This window comes from Urocampus carinirostris, chromosome 5 (assembly GCF_059441175.1).
Source record: "Urocampus carinirostris isolate Australia breed hairy pipefish chromosome 5, RoL_Ucar_1.0, whole genome shotgun sequence".
Lineage (NCBI taxonomy): Eukaryota > Metazoa > Chordata > Actinopteri > Syngnathiformes > Syngnathidae > Urocampus > Urocampus carinirostris.
Window position 1 is genome coordinate 32,581,465 of NC_142353.1, and position 23,157 is coordinate 32,604,621.

The 23,157-nt window shown below is 38.1% G+C and overlaps 1 protein-coding gene across 1 annotated transcript in view; it reads right to left on the reverse strand.

Moving 5' to 3' along the window:
- Positions 1-1,400: 1,400 nt before the first annotated feature.
- prodhb (proline dehydrogenase (oxidase) 1b) overlaps positions 1,401-23,157 on the reverse strand; it is a 35,185-nt gene continuing 13,428 nt past the window's right edge. Inside the window, 11 exon segments of the mRNA XM_088335152.1 lie at positions 1,401-1,775; positions 4,491-4,579; positions 8,445-8,543; positions 9,652-9,827; positions 9,897-10,043; positions 12,779-12,871; positions 14,218-14,299; positions 14,414-14,487; positions 15,731-15,847; positions 15,940-16,004; positions 19,768-19,878. Coding sequence (XP_088191278.1) covers positions 1,585-1,775; positions 4,491-4,579; positions 8,445-8,543; positions 9,652-9,827; positions 9,897-10,043; positions 12,779-12,871; positions 14,218-14,299; positions 14,414-14,487; positions 15,731-15,847; positions 15,940-16,004; positions 19,768-19,878 — 1,244 coding nt within the window. The 3' untranslated portion in view covers positions 1,401-1,584.

Below are 23,157 nucleotides of genomic sequence, written 5' to 3' on the forward strand. Positions count from 1 at the left end.
CTAGCAACAATATCGAAATAGAGATCGCATAAAATAAATGCAAACCTGCCAAGTCCTGGCTGTAACAACCTAGAGATCCATGATCACAATGAATGACCTTCACGCATACAATACTGAGGTGGAAAAATCGATGCATAAGACAAGTATTAGTCATACTCGGAATAAATCTATCCTTCATGGAAGAGTGTCAAGAAGAAAGCCCTTTCTGAGAGTATAACATAAAAAAGGTCTGTTTGAGGTTAGCAAGAAGCCACACGGGAGACACAAATGATATGTAGAGCAAAGTGCTTTGGTCAGATGAGACCAAAGTTTTTGAGCTGAATGCAAAGCACTGCACATCACCCTAAAAAACCATCCCCACCGGCAAACATGGTGGTGGCAGCATCATGTTAGTTTTTTTTTCAGCAGGGACTGAGAAGATTGTGAAGATTTGATGAGAAAATGGATACAGAGCGATACTCGCAGAAATGAGTGCGCAAGAGACCCGAGAATGCTGCGCAGGTTTACCTTCCAACAGCACAACAACCCAAAACATTGAGCAAAATCTACAATGAAATGGTTTAAAACTACCAATATGAACATGGTAGAATGGCCACGCCAAAATCGAGACCTCAATCCTATGGAGCATTTGTGGAAAGATCTGAAAAATGCTGTGAAAAACCATCACCATCAAAGCTTAAGGAACCTGAGTACAAAACAATACACATATATAAACCTCAAACATGCATTTTCGTTCTCATTCGTAAGTAGGACAGAGTCTGTAAAATTTTAAATGATGAAAAATAAAATACAGGAAAAATGTTAACGTTTACAGGAATGCAATCTCCGTCACTCCTTCTTGCACTTGCCCTCTTCCTCAGCAAAGACTGATTTGTGCTCATAATAATGGTTGGTTGGTTGGATCCCTTAACCACTAGGGTAGAAGGGGCACTATTTTTCTGTGGTGTGTCTTGAGCAAGTACAGCCTGGTGTCGCTCATGATAAACTTGTATTTTATTTCGTTTATATCATCTTTTTGATCTTATAACTGTTTTTATTCTGTTGAATTACTGTTTGAATGTGTTTTTAGTGATCAGGAAGATGAAATGAAATGAAATGAAATGATCTGCATTTATATAGCGCTTTTCAAGTCAATGACTTCCCAAAGCGCTTTACATTGTGCTTCACATTTCCCAATAGCGGCCATGATCTGTGCAGCCATGTAAGGCTGCTAACCTGCTTATTGGGGGTATTGGGGGTTCAGTGTCTTACCCAAGGACACTTCGGCATGTAACACGGACAAGCCGGGATTCGAACTGGGATCCCTTAATCCTAAAACGATCGCTCTACCTCCTGAGCTACTGCCGCCCCGGGTGTTTTCCAGCCATTTCGGGTCATTTTGGAAGGTAGAACGGGAACAGATCAACTTGTTTTTAATTTCAATTTTAATTTAATTTCATATCAGGAAAATCCTCTTGTTATATGAGCATATTGAGCTAGGAATACGACCCTGGAAAGAATTAAGCTCTTATGAAGAGATATCACTCTACACGAGATCAAGATAGGAAGGGGGTGGCGAGGCAAGAGTAGTTGATGGCACCAATTTCAGTAGACGGGCTGGTAGAGAAGCTCCCTGGAGGTGAGTCTTCGTTTGAGCTCTTTCCACAGCAGCTCTCTTTCCTTCTGGGCGCCCTTCATGAAGCCCCGGTTCTCTTGGGCCCGACGGCTCAGGTAGGGCATTACCTCGTTCACCGGACCATAGGGGACGTACTTGTAGACCGGGAAGCCAGCCTGTCCTGCGGTTGTGCATCCAAACAAGGGAAACAAAATGAAACTAATGTCAGATGCAGGTATCCCCCCATTTTTTTTATTTTTTTATTTAGCCTTGTTTCTGACTTACACTACTATTAAAATGTTTGGGGTCACTCAGACAATGATGTGTTTTTCACAAAAAAGTCACACTTCTATTTATCAAATGACTTGTCAAAGGTCTGGGTCCTTTTGCCCATATTAATCTCTTCCCCTTGTCTTCCATTCTCAAGTATGGCTTTTTCTTTGCCAGTCCGTCTTGAGGCCAGCATTTTGGAGTCCCCTCTTAACTGTAGATATTGACACTCATGTTTTACAAGTACTATTTTAACCAAACTTCTAGTTGAGGACCCATAAAGCGCCCATTTCTCAAATAAAGACTCTAATCGACTTGTCCTCTAGCTTTATTGTGCCTCCCTCATTTCTTTCTACTCTGGTAAGAGCCTGTTTTTTTCTGAAGGGAGTAGTACACATAGTTGTAGGATATGTTCAGTTTCTTGAAAATGTCTTTAATTTTCTTTATATACTTCATTTCTTAGAACAAGAATAGAACGTCAAGTTTGACAGGAAAGTTATTTTTACCTGGCAATTATGAATTTTGAATCACACCAACAAATGTGATGCTCGTGACCAGATCAAAGGAAGGTTAGTTTTATGGCTTCTCAAACCACATTCACGTCTTTCAGCTTTTTCAACAAGTGCCATGGTACATAGAACTACTATCGTTTTCTATACTGAAAAGAACTGTTGTGGTTCTACCCTTAAAACAACTGGAACATCTGCATGCTTAATACACCGTTGTCTTCTGTGCATAAAACAAGCTTTTTTTTTTTTTGCAGAATACCAGCACCATATTTTTCAACGCCAAAATTAAATGTCATCTTTTGTGCAGTTGTGAAGCCTAAAATATTTGTTTATAGTCACAAGTTTGAAGGTATCATTTTTGTTTGCTGTTGTTGATGTGGGGAAGAGGCCAAATTTGTTTTGGAGCGAGCAGGTTGAAAACCTGACCACTAGAGGGAGCCTGTTCTTAAGACAATTTTAATCTGCCATCACAGAAGCAAGACATGACTCTTTTCTTATGGCTTATATACAGGTGCGGCATGTGTATGTACAAAATCGGTTTTCCTCTTAAAATGTGGTGGGTGCGGCTTATAATCAGGTGCGCTCTATAGTCCGGAATTTACGGTAAGTGAGGATTTTGGAGGCATGTTTTTTCTTCTTCGCGTGAAGTTAGCAAAAACGAAATGCTGAGCTCCGAAAATAAGCTAAAGATAATGCTCGTGTTTTTTTTCGTTCCATTTGTTTAATAGAAATTGCACCGAGCGGTATATCCAGAGTTGCGCTCTTAAATTCCTGCCTGCAACGGCTACTTTTGTCCCTCCGGAAAATGAGAAAAAAAAAACATCTTTCATGAACCGAAGACTCTTTCAAGTGGAATAGACAAGTTCCTGCCGCCGCCTCTTGCACGCGTGAGTGACAAACAACACGGTGAAAACTGACAACCGCGGCTCACAGAGACCATTCGTCAATGCCTCACTTGCTATGTCGATAAGCAGGGTGGCCTTAAACTATCCGCGTGTCAAACATATGGCCCACGAGACAAGGCTGAGAAAAGCGCAAGAGGAAAATGAGCTGCACTTTCAAATATGTCCACTTGATATGGCCAAAGCCAGACACCACTAGCAAAGACACTAGAGCGGTAAACTAGAGCAGTATATTTTTCTAAATTTGTCTATCTTTCACTCTTTTTTCTTTCCCTTTTTTTACTTTCTTTCTCTCTCTTTTTGTCTTACTCTCTTTTATGTTTTCTCTCCCTCTTTTTTTTCATTCTCTCTCTCTCTCTCTGTATTTCTTATTTTCTTTGTCTTTGTATCTCATTCTCTATCTTTTTCCCTGTTTCTCTCACTTTTTCACCCTCATTCTCTCTATTTAGCTTCCTTTCTCTCTCTCACTCCCTCACTCTGTTTTTGTCCATTTTGTTCTCTCTCTCCCTTTTGTTTTTTCTCTCTTGCTCTCTCTCTCTGTATGTGTTTTTTTCTCTTTTTTCTCTTCGCATTTTGCTCTTTTTTATCTTATGTTCTCACCCTTTTCATCTTTATCTTTTTCTTTCTTTTTGTCTCTCTTTTATGTCTCTCTCCATTTCTGTTTTTCTCTCTCTTCCCTATTTTTCTATCTCTTCTCATTTTTTCTCGTTCACTCCGTCTGTGTCTCTCCTTTTCTTATCGCCTTATCTCCCATTTTATCTCTCTCACTCTTTCTGTCTTCGCCTCTCCCTTTTGTCTCTCTTTGTTTCTCTCTCTATATTTTTATCTCTCATTTTCTTTCTTCTCTATCTTTCTACCTTTCTTTCTTGTTCTGTCTCTCTTTTTTTCTATTTATTTCAATTTATTCTCACTTCCTAGTTCCCTTTCTTCATTTCTATCTGTCTGCCTCCATTTCTTGTCTCTTATTTTCTCTCTAATTCTCAAATTATCTCTCTACATTTATCTCCCTCCATGTTTCTCTCCACTTTTCTCTCTCTCAATTTTTCTTTCTCTCTTTCCCCCACTCCATCTCTCTCTCTCTCTCTCTCTTGTTCTCCATTTTTCTCTCTATCTCTCACCCGCTTTCCTTCTCTCTCTCTCTCCCACCCTTCATTCTCTTTATGAGTTTGACAAGCCAGCCTTTGCATTATTTGTGTGTCTGTGTGTTTTGCTCACCCAATGGAAAGCTGATCTGATCACACATCCCCAGGAGTTGGCCAAAGAACACTTTGTTTTCCCAGGGCAACACACCGAGCTCCTTCATTCTGTATAAAGGGTAAAAAATATAGATATATATACTGTAGACCCCAGGTACAGGGAGTGCAGAATTATTAGGCAAGTTGTATTTTTGAGGATTAATTTTATTATTGAACAACAACCATGTTCTTAATGAACCCAAAAGTCTCATTAATATCAAAGCTGAATATTTTGGAAGTTGGAGTGGGGCTTTTTTAGTTTTAGCTATTTTAGGAGGATATCTGTGTGTGCAGGTGACTATTACTGTGCATAATTATTAGGCAACTTAACAAAAAACAAATGTATACCCATTTCAATTATTCATTTTCATCAGGGAAACCAATATAACAGCTCAACATTCACAAATATACATTTCTGACTTTCAAAAACAAAACAAAAACAAATCAGTGACCAATATAGCCACCTTTCTTTGCAAGGACACTCAAAAGCCTGCCGTCCATGGATTCTGTCAGTGCTTTGATCTGTTCACGATCAACATTGCGTGCAGCAGCAACCACAGCCTCCCAGACACTGTTCAGAGAGGTGTACTGTTTTCCCTCCTTGTAAATCTCACATTTGATGAGGGACCACAGGTTCTCTATGGGGTTCAGATCAGGTGAACAAGGAGGCCATGTCATTAGTTTTTCTTCTTTTAGACCCTTTCTTGCCAGCCACGCTGTGGAGTACTTGGATGCGTGTGATGGAGCGTTGTCCTGCATGAAAATCATGTTTTTCTTGAAGGATGCGGACTTCTTCCTGTACCACTGCTTGAAGAAGGTGTCTTCCAGAAACTGGCAGTAGGACTGGGAGTTGAGCTTGAGTCCTTCCTCAACCCGAAAAGGCCCCACAAGCTCATCTTTGATGATACCAGCCCATACCAGTACCCCACCTCCACCTTGCTGGCGTCTGAGGCGGACTGGAGCTCTCTGCCCTTTACCGATCCAGCCACGGGCCCATCCATCTGGCCCATCAAGACTCACTCTCATTTCATCAGTCCATAAAACCTTAGAAAAATCCGTCTTGAGATTTTTCTTGGCCCAGTCTTGACGTTTCAGCTTGTGTGTCTTGTTCAGTGGTGGTCGTTTTTCAGCCTTTCTTACCTTGGCCATGTCTCTGAGTATTGCACACCTTGTGCTTTTGGGCACTCCAGTGATGTTGCAGCTCTGAAATATGGCAAAACTGGTGGCAAGTGGCATCTTGGCAGCTGTACGCTTGACTTTTCTCAGTTCACGGGCAGTTATTTTGCGCCTTGGTTTTTCTACACGCTTCTTGCGACCCTGTTGACTATTTTGAATGTAACGCTTGATTGTTCGATCATCACGCTTCAGAAGCTTGGCAATTTTAAGAGTGCTGCATCCCTCTGCAAGATATCTCACTATTTTTGACTTTTCAGAGCCTGTCAAGTCCCTCTTCTGACCCATTTTGCCAAAGGAAAGGAAGTTGCCTAATAATTATGCACACCTGATATAGGGTGTTGATGTCATTAGACCACACCCCTTCTCATTACAGAGATGCACATCACCTGATATGCTTAATTGGTAGTAGGCTTTCGAGCCTATACAGCTTGGAGTAAGACAACATGCATAAAGAGGATGATGTGGTCAAAATACTCATTTGCCTAATAATTCTGCACTCCCTGTATATGACGACCAGGGTTGGGTAGGGTTACTTTAACTGGATTACTTTCAATTACTTTAGGATTACTCCAGTACCAAATATGCTAATAAAAGACAAAAGAAACTAAATATGAATAAAATGATGACTCACAACATGTGGTAAGCTTTCTCTCCTGGCTTTGATCTCTTTGATCTCCAGCAAAACTAACATAAAATGCGACAGAAGCAAAATGAAAATAAATCCAAAATGCTTGCCAACATCATTTTTGCCGTTCCATGTATTCCGTTACTCCACTAGCCTGCACAAAATTTAGTAATTTTATTCATATTTAGTTTCTTTTGTCTTTTATTAGCATGTTTGGTATCGGAGTAATCCAAAAGTAATTGAAAGTAATCTAGTTAAAGTAACCCTACCCAACCCTGATGGTGACCCTCGCTTATGACATTTTAGAATAGAATAGAATAGAATATACCTTTATTGTCATTGTTACAAAATGGGTTAACATATTGTGACAACGAAATTGGGCATGACACTCCAGTTTTACACATTTCACTTTAATGCGGAGAATAGGTGCTTTTTCAGACCTCTTTTAGATCGATAGATTGATAGTCTGTTTTTTTTCCACTATAAGACATCAACAACAAAATTATAACTTTGCAGTGTTCATGAGTATACTTGAGTTACATTTCTATGATGCCTGACTGTTATTGGTCAATGAGATATAAAATGATGGTCTACTATTGGTTGGCGACACTACATCATAGAAATGTATGCAAAAAAAAGAAAAGGAAAAAAATATATATATAGATATCCATATATATGTATATAGCTATATATATGTTTTTTTTAATTTGAGGGATTCTGTGTGGTTTTTAACTTTAAATCAGTTCAGTGTGTAAAATGCTAGAACTGTTATTTTTTTGTAGATCTGTAAATATTACAATTTATACTTTGTGTGTTTTTCAAGGATCCTGTCTTCTACTTAAAATGTATTCAAAATACGTAAACAATTTGACTAAAGATACAAAAATATACCAATTGAAAAAATCCTTTACCCGGACAAAGAGCTCTTGATATGTCACAAAAACAAAGCCATAATGTTTGTTTTTCGATAAAAAATAAAAAAGAAAGAGATCCTTGAACCGTTAATAAAGCTAAAAGTGTATGTTTGTATTTGACGCTTTATTCGTTGGTGCACTGAAAAGTATGTATTTTTACTTTTCATTTTGTTGTTGTTTTTTCTGGGTAGAAACAACTTGAACGTTTAAACAATGTAAAAGTTCACTGTAGGTTGTTATTACTAATATAAAAGATTAGTTACTTTTAATGTTAAAATTAAGTTTTAGTAAACCTGAATTAGCTCCCTGTCATCTTAAGATGTGATCTTAAGGTTCTGTTGGTATTACACAAAATCATGCATGAGCTTGTTCCCTCATACTGTATCTTTTAGATTTAATTTTCCCCTGTGTTCCGGAGCCTTCAATCTGAAAATACTGGTCTACTAGTGATCCCAAGAGCCAAGAAGAGAACCGCAGGTTCTAAAGCGTTCTCCATTCTGGCCCCAGGATTGTGGAATGCTCTGCCCCCTGAGATTTGATCTGCAACCTCAGTGGAACTGTTTGAATCTAGGCTTAAGACACACTTATATTGTATCGCTTATGAATGACCTATGTTTCATATTGACTATATCTGTGTATTATTTGTTATTGCAACATGCGTTGCAGCCTGGTCATCCTGGAAGGGGGATTTCCTTATGTGCGGTACCTTCTCAAGGTTTCTTCATTTTTCTCATGTTGAGGTTTTTGAGTTTTTCCTTGCCTTCGTATAGGTTTTAGATCAGGGGATGGTGTAATAATAGGCTGTGGTTTGCAATAATCCGTGGTCTGTGCAGCCCTTTGAGACTCTTTGTAATTAAGGGCTATACAAAAAAACATGACTTGACTTGATAAAATATCATTGAAAAAAAAAAAAAAAAAGACGAGCCGTTTGTGAGCCGAAAGAAGCTTCTCAGTTCGCCGAGCCGAAAGAGCTTTCTTAGAGGGTTTACTAAAAAGAACTAGTCTGATGCACCTGCGCATGTAAGATGAAAATGGCAACAATTCCAAGCATTTACAATCACTTCTCCTAAAATTCCAGCACTTTTCAAACCTTGAAAATATTTTTTAAGCATTTCAAGCAAGCACCATAGATTGTGCAGGTAGGCAGGTAGGTAGGTAAGTGAGTCCGTAAGATGGGTAAAGATTTACAAGCGGATGACAGCTGGAAGCAAATACGTACCTATGCAGAGTGTGTTTCACTGTTTCTTCGTTATGGGAAGCCACCATCACGTTGGCGTTCCTTTCAAGGGCAATCTCATCCAGAACGTAATCCAAACATCTGAGTGTAAGAACAGGCAGGTTTGTAAATACATTACACAATATTTAGTCAGGTTGCAGGTTTTTTATATAGGACATTTCATAGAGATGGGGTTTTTTGCACGCCTTAATGCCAGGGTTAAGAAATCCAGTTGGAGCTTGGTTGCTCTGTTGGTTGGATCCCTTAACCACTAGCTTGTAATGGCACCATTTCCTGTGGTGTGTCTTGGGCAATAAACAGCCTGGTGGTGGCCATCCCTCACCATATATTTCAGCCTGGTCTCGAACCGGGTAGCTTACTACATGGCAATAAAAAAAAAAAAAAAGGTACTCAATTGTAAAAAAAATGTTGGGCATCTTAAACATGATTAAGTATGAACATGTTTCATCTTGGTGTTCTGATAAAATATGATAAATCATTATTTAAAAAGCTAAATTAACCCAGCAAAATAAAGTTGCATCCTCTGCATTTGTCAAATTCAAGGCCTGCGGGCCACAACCAGCCAAGTGTACAATTATATCGGCCCCCGAAATAATCTTATATGTATATGTTTACTCACAAATTTAATATAATAATTTTTATACTCACACATTTTATATAATACTGTAATTTTAGAATAAGTAAATATGTTTCTTATATAATAAATAAACACATTTAAATCACATAATACCTATAAATATTGACACAAATGTAATTTATTCATTTAAATATGCCTTTCTGCAATTATTTTGGCATTGATTTATTTCAGTTTTTATTTTGTCATGTTTTTTGTCATATGTCTGCAAGCTGTAGTTTGCCCACCCATGATCAATCGTCTTTCTCGGCTTTATTCCATCTTACCAGGTGTCTGCTACGATGCACAGTCGTACAACTGTACCCAACCGACGTGTCAAAACACCTGTCATTGGGAGTCATTAGGTGACCAAAACCATTCCAACCCCAAATACCGAGCTCCAAGCGGGGGGGCAAAGAATACCAATGTTGTAAGTCTAAATTATCACTTGGCCGAGGCTCAAACCAGCGACTTCTCAGTCTCAGAGCGGGCGCGCTACACCAAAGCCACCGAGCCAGTCACCCCTGATCTACTTAATAATATTATTACCAGATACTGGAAGAAATTACAACCAACCTGTGGTACATCTCATTAGTAGTCTCATAGTCAGGATTGATGGGGTCCTCGTATTCTAATTCTAATGCCCTCTCCCTCTCCTGATGCATGTATGCCCCTCGGACAAGCTTGGCAGCAAAATGCCAGCCCTCGCGTTTGGATAGCTCCACATCCAAAGTCACGTTACCGAAAGCATCCTGTGCAACACAAAAATTACTAAATCAACGACCTACAAAAATCTATGAAAAGGGATGGTAGTTTCGAACCTTCAAGTAACACTGGTAGGTGTTAAAGATGACCGGCTTGTCTTTGTTGTAAACCTTCTGCATTTGCAGCGCCAGTCTGCTGATGGCCGGCTGCATGTACGTCTGTTCTGCATCCACCATCAAGCGGACACCATTTTTTACAGCATGCTGCCATTACAAATATATGAAAGTACATATTAATATACTAATAATATATTAAATATATTATTCATTACATAAATGTATAAAAAAGTGTGACGTAGACCCCTGGGTTACGGATTATCTATGTTTTCACGTTATGATGTGGAATACAGGGTCCGTACACCTAGTTCATTGTCGAATTCAAGTCTTTTTAGGACTTTCAAACCCAGATTTTCAATTCCTTTAGTATCAACAAAAGAAAAATCCGATGTGGGTGTTGTGTTTTGCAGAGCCACAATTTTATCTGCACATTTTAATCTTGACATACGATTTTTAGATCATGAATGAATTACGAATATATATGTTTTTGAGACAAATATCTAAATATAGGCATTGGGTAAACATTTTATAGCTTACATTTTCAGTTGTGTGAAGTTCTTGCCATTAAAATTTACCACGGGAAAAATTTGCATGGTCCATAATAAACATAATTATTACGAAATCCTTGACACAATACATATTTCATAGTGTCTTGTTTAGGTGTAACATGCGGCAGTCCTTTCGGGCGCAACTTGTAGTAGGCGATAACACTTCATAAAAAAAAAGGCCATACAAACTAAGGCCACCTGTCGTTAATCAAGAGGTGAGAAGAAATGCAATGGCAAGAAAGCCACTCAAGAGTAGTGTTGGCGTCATTTTTAAACTGACTTTTTGAAAAATTAAGCATTTACAAGCATTTTACCTAAAAGGCAAGCATTTTTTCAAACCTCGAAAACATAATATTAAAATTCAAGCATTTTTAGGGATTGTAAGTTCCAATACGAACCCTATGAACACAATGTTTTTTCACCCCCTCTTTATGGCATTTTCACTGCTATACAACAACAAAAGTAAATTATTTAAGTGCCCAAAATGCTAGCAAATTCAAGCTTTGCAGTATTTGTGGGTTAGACGCCTGTCTGCTATTGGTCAATGTCATATAATATGCTGGTCTGTTATCAGTTACTGCAAGGCATCAAGGATATACCGCAATGGTATTGGCTGAACAACCACACACAATGCCTTTCTTTTCATTCAGTTCAGAAATGTGTGGCCTTCATAAAGACTTTGCCATATTTGTGGAAATGGCGGTGGGACTTGAGTTACCGTATTTTCCACACTATAAGGCACACCTAAAAGTCTTAATTTTTTTCAAAAGCTGACCATGCGCCTTATAATACAGTGCGCCTTATATATGGCTCAATATTAAATCGCAAGGTCTCGCAACTTACGCAACAGCCGCCGACTCGATTTTCCCCCGAACGTGGAGTAGTCCGCGGTGTATGCTGGGATTTATATACCGGCGTTTCATTGGCTAACCAATGTGTCAATCATCATTTGAATCGCTCGCTATTGGCTAAAGTTTTTCGGAGCCTCGGATTGGCTAGAGGGCCAAAACAAACCCCGCAATTGGCCGAAAAAGATGTGTCAATCATCCGTTAAATCGATCGCTATTGGCTGAAGTTATTCGGAGCCTCGGATTGGCTAGAGGGCCAAAACAAACCCTGCAATTGGCCGAAAAAGATGTGTCAATCATCCGTTAAATCGATCGCTATTGGCTGAAGTTATTCGGAGCCTCGGATAGGCTAGAGGGCCAAAACAAACCCTGCAATTGCCCGAAAAAGATGACTGAATAGCAAGCTTGCTAAACTACGCCATAAAGAAACATGTTTCATTAGTCTGTATTAGTAAACATTTTACTCTCCTGCATTTACTACACTCAGGGTTGTAAGAAGACCATGATTGTGTATCATTATTGAACGTGAGAACTTAGGTGAGCTATGCGGCTTTATATTTTCCCGGTCTCTTGTTTTAGAACGATCTTGATGTTGCTGTGATGAGTTGAGTGAATTCAACTCAATTCCAAGTGTTTATTGTCATATGCACAGTAAAGTAAGTATATATAAATAAAATTATATATATATATATATATATATATATATATATATATATATGCTGGTCTGTTATCAGTTACTGCAAGGCATCAAGGATATACCGCAATGGTATTGGCTGAACAACCACACACAATGCCTTTCTTTTCATTCAGTTCAGAAATATATATATATATATATTTATTTTTGAAGGGGCGTCGCTACTTCGTGGTTCCACGTTCGCGGGTTCAGAGCTTCGCAGGTCTAAAAAATAATAATAATAGAATAAAATAATTTAGAAAAAAAAAATGTATTTTTTTTTTCAAGCGTTTTTAAAGGGGCGTCGCTACTTTGCAGATTTTCACTTATCGCTGGGTGGTTTTGGTCCCCATTAACCAGGTCTAAAAAATAATAATAAAATGATTTTATTTTTTTTTTTCTTAAGGTGCGCAGCTACTTCGCGGATTTTCACCTATCGCGGGTGATTTTGGTCCCCATTAAATGCGATAACCGAGGTCCCACTGTATTCAGTTTGTGTGTTTGCAGTATTCGTGAGTATGAATGTGCAAGATGTGCCTCTATGATGTCTCTCTGCTATTGGTCAACATCGTTTAAGGCGCTGATCTGTTATTGGGTTGCATTACGAGATCATTCAGATACTAAGATGCAATTGGCTGAACTTCTTCCCACGATATTTTTACCTGGGGTACCAGGGGTTCAAAACACAAAAACTAATTTCTGTTTCAGGCCATACGACAACTTTAGCTCGCTATCCCCATCTCAGGATGGATTAGGGTTGTATCCCCGGGGTCTACTGTACTTTTTCCACTGATGCGAGGTGTGAGAAATGACCTTAGCTAATGTGTCCATGCGCTGCAATATCCTCTCGAGTTGTCCCTCCTCCTCTGCGCTGAAGTCCTTCAGCAGAGGCTCCAGTTGACCAAGCTGAGCAAACAAGCGGAACGACTATTAGATACTAATGGGCCCGAAAGGAATGACACAGACAAGGAAGTAATTGAGCTTCTTATCATTGACTAACAGAGAGTCTGATTTGCTCGCTACAAATTACCTGTGCCCAAGGCACATGGGCGAGGAGTGATGTCTGTTTTATTGATTAAATGGTCGGGGATCATGCAAAAAGAAAAAAATAAACCCGATTTAAATGCAAGGTGTGGAGCAAAAAGAAAGCCTTTTATTTTAAGGATCACATCCGGTGTTTATATATCGAGAAAATTGTGTCTGTTTTATTTATTAAATAGTCAGGGATTATGCAAAAAAGAAAATCTGTAGAAATGTAATTTTAAATTCAGTTAGAAATTGTATTTATTTTCTAAATCACATCCAGGTTTAGAGATATCCTGATATTTTTTTTCAAACAAAGGGAAAAATGAGTGAAGAAATGTTATCAATATTATTTCTATGTCATGAAATATTATTTCTATGTCCTGTTTAATATTGGTTTCCAGTTTTTGTTACCGTCGAGTTTGTCCTGTTTAATTTCGATATCCTGTTTTGATATCTATCCTGTCTGTAGCATCCTGTCCGGTATCGACCCCATCTCTTTGATACCTGCTCGGGCAATTGGAATCGATCTCGTCAGCCTCTGGCTTCCTATCATTCCACGCCAGACTGATACCCAACGTGCATGACTCGGCATTTCTCGTCAAATAAAAGGCTTGTGTGAGAAACGTCACGCATTTGGGTCCTGATCCTGTTTCGGTTCATGACATTTTCTCATCTTATTTTACTATGTATTTGTTACTAATATGACAATCTTCATTAAAATGTTATTTTAAATTAAAAACATTATAGTTAAAATGGCTGGTAAATTTTACATTTTAATATCTATTTAATTTCAAAATATATAAATCAATATATCTTATTTTGTTGCTGCTAAAAAGTATTCTTTTCATTGCACTTTTGTTATGATCCACTATTCTTTTTCAAATGCAACATTGCACCATTATTATAGATTAGGCCCGTCTCTAAGCACAACTTTTGTTTTATTCCGCCTTCAATCCTTTTCATTTCTTCTCTTTAAAGTATTTTTTACGTTTACCCCGGAGTGCCATGTCTAATCGTGTTGCACCCAACGTTTCACAATGTTGATATCAATGACAATAAAGACAATTCAATTCAAGTCGTTTTAGGAATTATTTTTAGTTAAATAAATTCAAATAACAATCCTAAATTAATCCCAGATAAATTGAAAGAGTGGAAAAACTAGAAAGGTTGAGGCAGAGTTGTGCGCTCTGCTGAGTTTTGAATCATGTTTTTTCTGCCCGACTGACCTCAACATTGGGAACAACAAGCGCTTCTGCCAGCTTTGCTCTGTCATCCAGGAGGCTGTCCCAATCCAAGAGGTCAATAGTGCTGCCAAAACACAGTATTAAAAGTATGACTTGATCTGTTAAATATTTTTTTAAACCGAAAGGCTTGTACTCCAAGATCTGGTGGTCTTATCTTCTTTACCAGACTCATACTTACCCTGAATTTCCCTTTTGCCGTTCAGTCAAAAGATTGTAGAGGTCGTCTTTTCCACACACACTGCTTAAAAAATCCTGAACAGATACATTAATGGGTAAATACACATTAACAATACATGTATGAAAGATGATAATAACTCTCGTGATTACTCGTGCAGAAAAAAGAAATACAGAGAGAAATAGACACACAGCAAGAAAATCATGGGCTGTTCTCTGCCCACCCAATCTGGAGGATACCACGAGAGACCCTCCTGATGGATGATTTATTCCGACTTGCGGTAAATTTCGGAGAATGTCAGAAAAAAGCAAGTCTCTACCTCATTTCTATCACAATTTATAATTTTATTTAAATAAATATAAAGATATTGCACCTCCACACCAATAGAGGGCAGTAAAGGTGTAAAAGAGCTGATGTCCAGTCTGGTTTCACGTTGAAAGAAAATATTGTGCAGTATTTTCTCAGCATCAGTTGGCCCAGCATAGTAGTTTATTCTGATGTCATTGCCCATTCACTGCTAAAACTATTTTGTGTTTCTTTTTTTTAGTGATTTCAAAGCATTATGACAATGAAGGCAAACAAATTTGACTTTTTTCTGATGCTTGGGGTGAGAAAGTTTTATGCAACTGTTAAAATAAACAAATTGTTAACACATTCAGTGCCAATGTTTGTGAAAGCATGTGATGTGCTGAGCAAGGATCCCTTTACATGAGTTAAATGATAAAGCACAGTACTGGAAAACAAAGCAAAATATTTCACGTTGACATTTTTTACTGATCTGGCCCACCTGAGAACATATAGTCTAGATGCCCCCAAGCCAAACAAAGTTTGACACGCCTGCTGTAAATAGAAATGTCAGAGAATGGGAAAAGGATACCTCACTGTAAATTTCACCTAAGGCTTAATGTGCAAACAGGGGATATAAACATGGTGAGTACTTAGAAATGGAGGAGATCTTTGAGTGGTTTGAAGCCCAGATAAAAAATGGATATGGAGTGTCTTAACTAAGGTGTTCATTTGCAAGATTGCACAAGCCAAGAAATCTGTTTCCAAAGGTTGGCGTACACATCATCTTATATTTATTTTATTATGTGGCTATTTTAAAGCAGTTTTAGGTGGTCGGCTTATAGGTGGTAATTTATAAATAGTTGCTTTTAGAGCCATGAACTACTTTTTGTTGTGAGTACTCTAGAGGCGGGGGGCAACAGATTTACCTTAACATTTTTCTGTAACTACTGTTTTTAAATAACGCAATAAACACTGTTAGTAAGTAAATAAGCACCAACAACAATGCTCATAAGAAGATGATAATGAAGTCACCTGCATCTGTTTAAGATCTAAGTTCCGGTCCAAGATACCACCGCCACGGTTGCCTTGTTTGGCTGCCAAGAAGCTGAAAAAGCGCCTCCATTTGACCAGGACCTCTGAGAACTGGAGCTTGAAGAACAAAAGCGCCGGGTCAGCAGAACGCTCCGAAGGGACGGACAATTATGATGACGCATGGTTGTCCTTGAGCCGAAACACCTTACCAAAAACTGAGGTCGACCCAGGGCGCTCATTTTGATGGCGGAAAAGCCGTCCATTGAACTCCCGCCTGTTGGAAATGTCGGGTGAGTTTAGGTTGATTATTTTTCATGACATTTTCGTCAAACAATTTTGTTCATTTAATATAAGACAGTGGTTGGGCTCCACAATGCGACCAATATACTCCTATATGAAGGTGATAAAATACCAGGTCGTGCAGTGCAAGTACAGTGGTAACTCTTTCCACGAGCACCTTTAAACACAAGTATTTCGGTATACGAGTTTTCTTGGACACAACTCTTGCTTATTATACAAATGAAAATCCAGTTCAAGAGAAGTCCCTGAGGCTACTACTAAAGACTGTTTGTGACCTCATCAGCGAGTCCGGTTTTTGCATGTAAACTACTACTGGTGTAATTTAAAGTTACAATAACATTCGGTGTAGAATGGGGCTTACGTATATTCATCAGTCTCTCGATGTTGTAAGTGTCAACCTCCACCAATTGCTCCCTGTATTAATTGTTACAATACCCCTTATTAAGCAACAATAAACCTTAAAAAAGCAGCACCTATTTACTCTCAGCAAGACAGACTATGTAGAATGCCGTAAAAATATTAAGTATTTACAATTACGTTATCGTCTGCTATTGACCGAGACAATCCGTGTTAGAGCCGAAATGGACATGAGATTTTTTTTTCCCGTAAAAAAATCATTAGTAACAGAGTTTAAGATGATCAAAAAATGCATAAAACACCGGGAAAACATGTAAGTTGACAGGTATGTTATCCCCGAGACTTGATTAATTAAAATCGTATCTGTAATATTTATTATAATAAGTATATATAATATAACAAAATAAGCATTTAATAAAATTGACACACTTAGTTATTTTATTTTACTATAATTTAGTATCATGTTTTTGTTATTATCAAAAGTGCTTTGAAAAACATCCATTTAAGTGTTTGATACCTTTATTTTATGATTTCGAAAATATTCAAATCTTTGATTTTTAAATTGATGACCTAAGCAAATTCATTCAAATGAATACCCATTTAAACTGCGCCAATGTGTCGCTCCGAGGCAATTTGGTATATAGTTTGCCACAAAACCAGGAATTAAAATAAATAAATAAAAATACAATTTTATGAAACACTTAGGCTCTAGGCCAAGATAATCATGAAATTATAGTTTGAAAGCTGATCATGTGTCCAAATTTACAACCCAAACCCAATTGAAATAAACGATAATGTAAGAAACACTGAAGCTGTTTTATATGAGAGCCCGTTTGAAAAGTAACTCATAATTGATCTCATACTTGATCTCACATATAAGATCCACAACTATAATAGTATTCAGATAAAGTTATTCCATTCAAATCGCTACTATAATCTCTCATACTTACAACTAAACTCTATAGCACTTTAACCAGTCACTGAAGACTTCCCAAAGCGCTTTACAATGTACTTCACACTTACCTGTTCAGACACACACTCACACACCGATAGCTAAGTCGGCCATGTAAGGCGCCTACCTGCTTATCGGGGGCTTTGAGGGGTTCATTGTCTTGCACAAAGACACGTCGACATTTAACTCTCAGGAGCCCGGAATCTAACTTAGTTCCAAATAGAGCGCTATAAGTCCTGAGCCACTGCCGCCCCGACTACTATACTCTCACACACGCAATACTATACTTGTCAGGACCAAAACGGAAACAGGACCCAATTGCGTTACGTTTCTCACAAGTTTTATTAAAGGTAGGAGGAAGGGCTGCGCCCACGATCCAGTGTTCGCTAGGCGCGAGAGGCAAGTTGCTCTTGTACTCGGATTATGATCCAAACACGGATGTGGATCTTTCGTAGCGATCATTGGCGGTGTCAAGGGCGGAAAAACAGGTCGATAGCCGGGACAGGAGAGCAAAAACGTTGTCGGGGTCAGGAACGGGTCGTAAGTCGGGACGGGAGGACAGACGTGGTCAGGATCAAACGGGTCGTAGCCGGAAACAGACGGGAGCAAAAACGACAGGTGGGAGTCAGGGTCGAAAAAGGCTTGCTTAGTATACACTGAGGTTCGCAGATGAAATGACAATAGGGGACAGACAGGACTGGGTTCAAATAGTGACAGGGAGCCAGTCAGAACCCGCGGCAGTTGGCGCCAAATGAGCGGGCACAGTCCAGTCACATCAGTAATCATGACATTACTCTCTTACACATACCACTAAACTCTCATACATACACACATATGAATATACCTTCATAGACACACTACGATACTCTCTGTTGCATATATTACTATACTCTCATACACACACCACTATGCTTTCACACACAAACTACTATACTTTCTCAAACATACTACTATAGTAGGAGCAAATGCATTTTGACTTTGGACTGTTCAACATATACACACAGATCAGTGTGCTTCGCCATGGTTACTAAAGGTACGGAAAATAAAACAACACTGAAAGGGGAGGTGATCATGATACTAGTTGTGAAAAAATGTAAGTTCAGAGGGACAGCCAGGTATGGTAGGTTTGTAGTGGTTTTATGTTTTCCCCATTTTGACGCGATTGCTCGCACAGTCCTCCAGGAGATGTGTACATGTTGCAAAACCTTGTGTCAAATGACTGCTTCGAACATTTACACAACTTTATCCTGGAGCTGCCCGGTGAGTTCTTTGAGTCAAGTCAAGTCCGGTTTATTTGTATAGCCTTTGGTTTTCATAATGAAGTCTGTTCTCCAGTGGAACCTTTAAGCCCATCAAATAAAAGACTTAATGACACCTACCCACTATGTTTGTCATTTTTTAGTCATTTAGATCGACACTGGATCATTCAGAAGTCTTTATGGAACTTTTGGAGTTAGTTTGCTGGCTGAGAGAAGAGGGGGCCAATATTTTTGCAACATCTACTTTTGAGTTTTTCGTTTTAGATATAGTAAAATTCAAATTATTTAGTCCCACTTCCGGGCGGCACGGCGACTGAGTGGTTAGCGCGTCCGGGGCACAGTCTGAGGTAATGGGATCAAATCCAGCTACCAGCCTTCCTGAGCAGTTTTCATGTTCTCCCCGTGCTTGCGTGGGTTTCCTCCGGGCACTCCGGTTTCCTCCCACATTCCAAAAATATGCTTTGGCCAGTTAAAATTGACCCTAGGTGTGAATGAGTAAGTGAAATGACTGTCTCTGTGTGCCCTGTGACTGGCTGGCAACCGGTTCAGGGTGTCCCCGGCCCACTATCTGAAGATAGCAGGTATAGGCTCCAGCACCCCCGCGACCCTACTGAGGATAAGCGGTGCAGATAATGGATGGATAGTTCCACTTCACGATTGTGTCTCACATGTTTTCGATTTGCAGCACGGCGCCGCAGTGGTTAGCGCATGTGCGGCATACTTCTGATGTGATGAGATCGAACCTCCTGTGTGGATTTTGCATATTCTCCCCGTGCTTGCGTGGGTTTCCTCCGGCCGCTCCGGTTTCCTCCCACATCCCAAAAACATGCATGTCAGGTTAATTGGCCGGTCCAAATTGTCCCTAGGTGTGAATGGGCGAGTGAGTTGTCTGTCCCTGTGTGCCCTGCGACTGGCTGGCAACCAGTTCAGGGTGTCCCCTGCCCACTGCCCAAAGATAGCTGGGATGGGCTCCAGCACCCCCGTGACCCTACTGAGGATAAGCGGTGCAGATAATGATTGAATGGATGGATGGATGTTATTGATTATTAAGAAATATTCTTTTGTTTTTTGAGCTTTAAGTTTGAAGCCTGAAATCTGGCAATACGACAAAAAAGTTCTTCGGGGGCCCTATACTTTCGCTAGGCACTGTACGTTTTATATTTGCTTACCAGATGCTTGGATACATTTTATGAACGTTTCCATATGCCGGTCGCACTTGTTTTCATCCGCGTAGATATACTTCAGGGATTTTCCAGGGGTGTCCTTGTCCTTTTCGCCTGCTGCTGCTGACAAAAAGCGTCTTTTTTGTTAACTTTAGAAATGTTTTTTCACAACATATGTCGTTGTTGATAACAAACTGGAGGGGAAATTGATTAAATGGTCTTTTGGGAGATATTTCTGCAGTTTTAAAGCAGTCCCTCTTTTATTTTTGTTGTATTTATTCTTCACAGCTAAAAACAAATTCAACACATATTTGATACTGCAGATGGCGATATAAATTTGAATTAAGTTATTTTTTTCCAATCAGTAAAAAAAAAAAAAAAAAAAAAAAAAACACAATTTAAAATTGACCAAATGTATTTATCAGCAGTGCAAGAAAGAACGTATTTTGGAGGACAATTCAGGTAGCAAAAAAGGCGTTCATTTTAGTTATTTATTATTCTAATTTTAGTAATCATTACAAAATTAATTATTAAAATAAAAAAAACATTTTTAAAAGGAGTTAAAATATTTGCCGATAGACCAAAATTGTTTTATTTTGAAATGTGATTATTATAAGAATGAGCAAATGAGTTAGTTATCTCATTTTTTGTATCTTTTCAATTGCATAAAAATAATTTATTAAATTACCGTAGTTGATAAACGGAAACATTTTTTAAATGAGCAAAAGTATTTGCCAGCTGTGCAAAAAAAATTTTGAAGTATGGTTATTATTTCATATACCAAATAATATTGCAGATTTTACTTTTTTTTAATTTGATCAAAATAATTATTTCAATAAAAAAGAAAAAACGTTTTATTATTTAAAAAGAGAACATTTTTAGCAGACAGAGCATGCATGTTTTATTTCAAAGAATGATTATTATTTCAGTTAGCTTATGTCAAATGTTTTAGATTGCAGTTACATATTTTAGTTTTAGTTTATTGACAAAAAAGAAAAATAATTTTTAAAAATGAGCTCATGCATTTTGCAACCGGGTCAAGTTTTATTTTAAAGAATGATTCATATTTGAAGTAGCAAACAATTTTTTAAATAATTTTAAGTATTTCTTTGGGTTAGTAACAATGTCTTAAATTAATTGTTAAAGAGGAAAGTTTTTAAAATCAGCAAATTTACTTGCAAGTAGAAATAGAAAATTGTATTTTGAAGGATGATTTATTCTTGAAATATCAAACAGTGTGGATCATTTTTAGTATCTTAAAACTTAAATGGAGCACATTTACTAGCTGCCAGAAAAAAAAATTGCCAATTTTAAATAGTTTGGCTTATTTTATGTCGTTTTATTGTACGGTAAATGAAATATTTCTCAAATGAATCAATAAAAAAGACAATTTGTTTGTAGCAGAGCAAAAAAAAATCGTATTATGAAGGACGATTAATATCTAAGATAGCCCATTGTAAGTATTTTTTTAAATTATTGTGGAAAATAAAATGCTTACTTCTAAATAAGTATTGTATCCATAATGTTGTATGCTTAGTATTTTTAATCACTCTTGGAATTGATTGTTAAAGAAAAACATAGTTTAAAAGGCACACATTTATTGAAGTAAGAAAACGATATGTTTAAGGATAATTAGTATTTAGAGAAGGGGCAGCACGGCGGCGCAGTGGTTAGCGCTTGTGCGGCACAGTTCATGTGATGGGAACCTGTCGTGGGTTCAAATCTAGCTCCAGACTTTCTGTGCGGAGTTTGTATGTTCTCCCCGTGCTTGCGTGGGTTTCCTCCGGGCACTCCGGTTTCCTCCCACATTCCAAAAACATGCATTTTCAGGTGAATTGGCCGGTCCAAATTGTCCCTAGGTGTGAATGAGCGAATGAGTTGTCTGTCCCCGTGTGCCCTGCGATTGGCTGGCAACCAGTTCAGGGTGTCCCCTGCCCACTGCCCGAAGATGGCTGGGATGGGCTCCAGCCCCCCCGCGACCCTAATGAGGATAAGCGGTACGGCTAATGAGATGAGATGAGTATTTAGAGAGCAAATATTTTTGTTCATTTTAAGTAACTTCTTTTATTTAACTATTGTGGAAAATAACATTATACAATATTAATTTAAGTGAGCTGTATCAACATTATGTCTGTTAAGTATTTTTATTTTATTGTATTAATACCTGTTGTTTAATTACTCTGTTAATAATTGTTAAAGAAACACATCATTTAAAAGGCGCGCATTGATTTACCGGCAGGGAAAGAGAAGCATTTTGACAGATGATTAATAGTTAAAATGCAAATAAACAACATAAAACAATACAGCTTTCTTTTAAAGAATATTGTACAAGGAATTGTGTCTCTTTAAGTTATTATTTTTATGGTTGTTCAAAGTTCTTATTGAAAATTGTTAAGGTTTTTTTTATTATTATTTTACCCAAAAAGAAAAGGAGAAGAATAAGCATAAAAATTAAGGAGACACATAATATAGTCTTTTTGTTGAACGACGTATTAAAACAAGCAAGACTATCATGTGTTTTGTATTGTGTGCAAGGCAATCGAATAAAGTGAGTGACTGACCTTTCTCTGCGCTGGATGAAAAGAAGGAAAAGAAAAATCAATCAGTATATGTAGACTTTACCATGCATTAATTTACATAAATTGTTTTTCCCGTAATACAGACGCTGCCCTACTTAAGAACTAGATCGTTTGTAAGTTGAATTTGTTCGTAAGTTGCTTCAATGCTATATTTTGTATGTTTAAGGTTTATATACATATGTTTAAGGTACCTGTATTGTTTCGTACTAAAAAAATAAACATTTAATAAAATAATATGCTTCATAAAGAAATAAAGTTGAGTTTAACTTAGTTTTGGAAGATGCTCTTCTAGAGGTCCTACTCTGTGGTAAAATGTGGCCTAAAAAGCGTTCCGACCATTTTCTCAACCGCATCAAGCTTTCCTATTCCACTTTCATTTCAAAAGAAACAACTCGCCTCTTCTTGGATGCACGAGATATTAAACAATATATACTTCAAAATTCTAAAGATACAGTACACGTAGTATGTTTACACACGAACTAGAAAGTAAAAGCCCGATTCCTTCTTTGGGGTGCACACAATATAAAATGTAACAGCAATGTCCGGATATTTTTCAACATCCCGAAAAAAATGTTCCTATCTGCCGTTTTACGTAAGTCGAATGGTCGTAAGTAGGGGAGCGTCGGTATTCAGTTTTTAGAAAGTATACACATTCACCTAACACGTGAGAGGTTCGAGACCGGGTGGAAACATATGTTGCCCTGGAGAGGGATGGGCGCCACCAGGCTGTACTTGCCCAAGATACACCAAAGGAAATGGTGCCCCTAAACTGTAGTGGTTAACCAACCAACCAACCATGTATTCATATATTGTGATG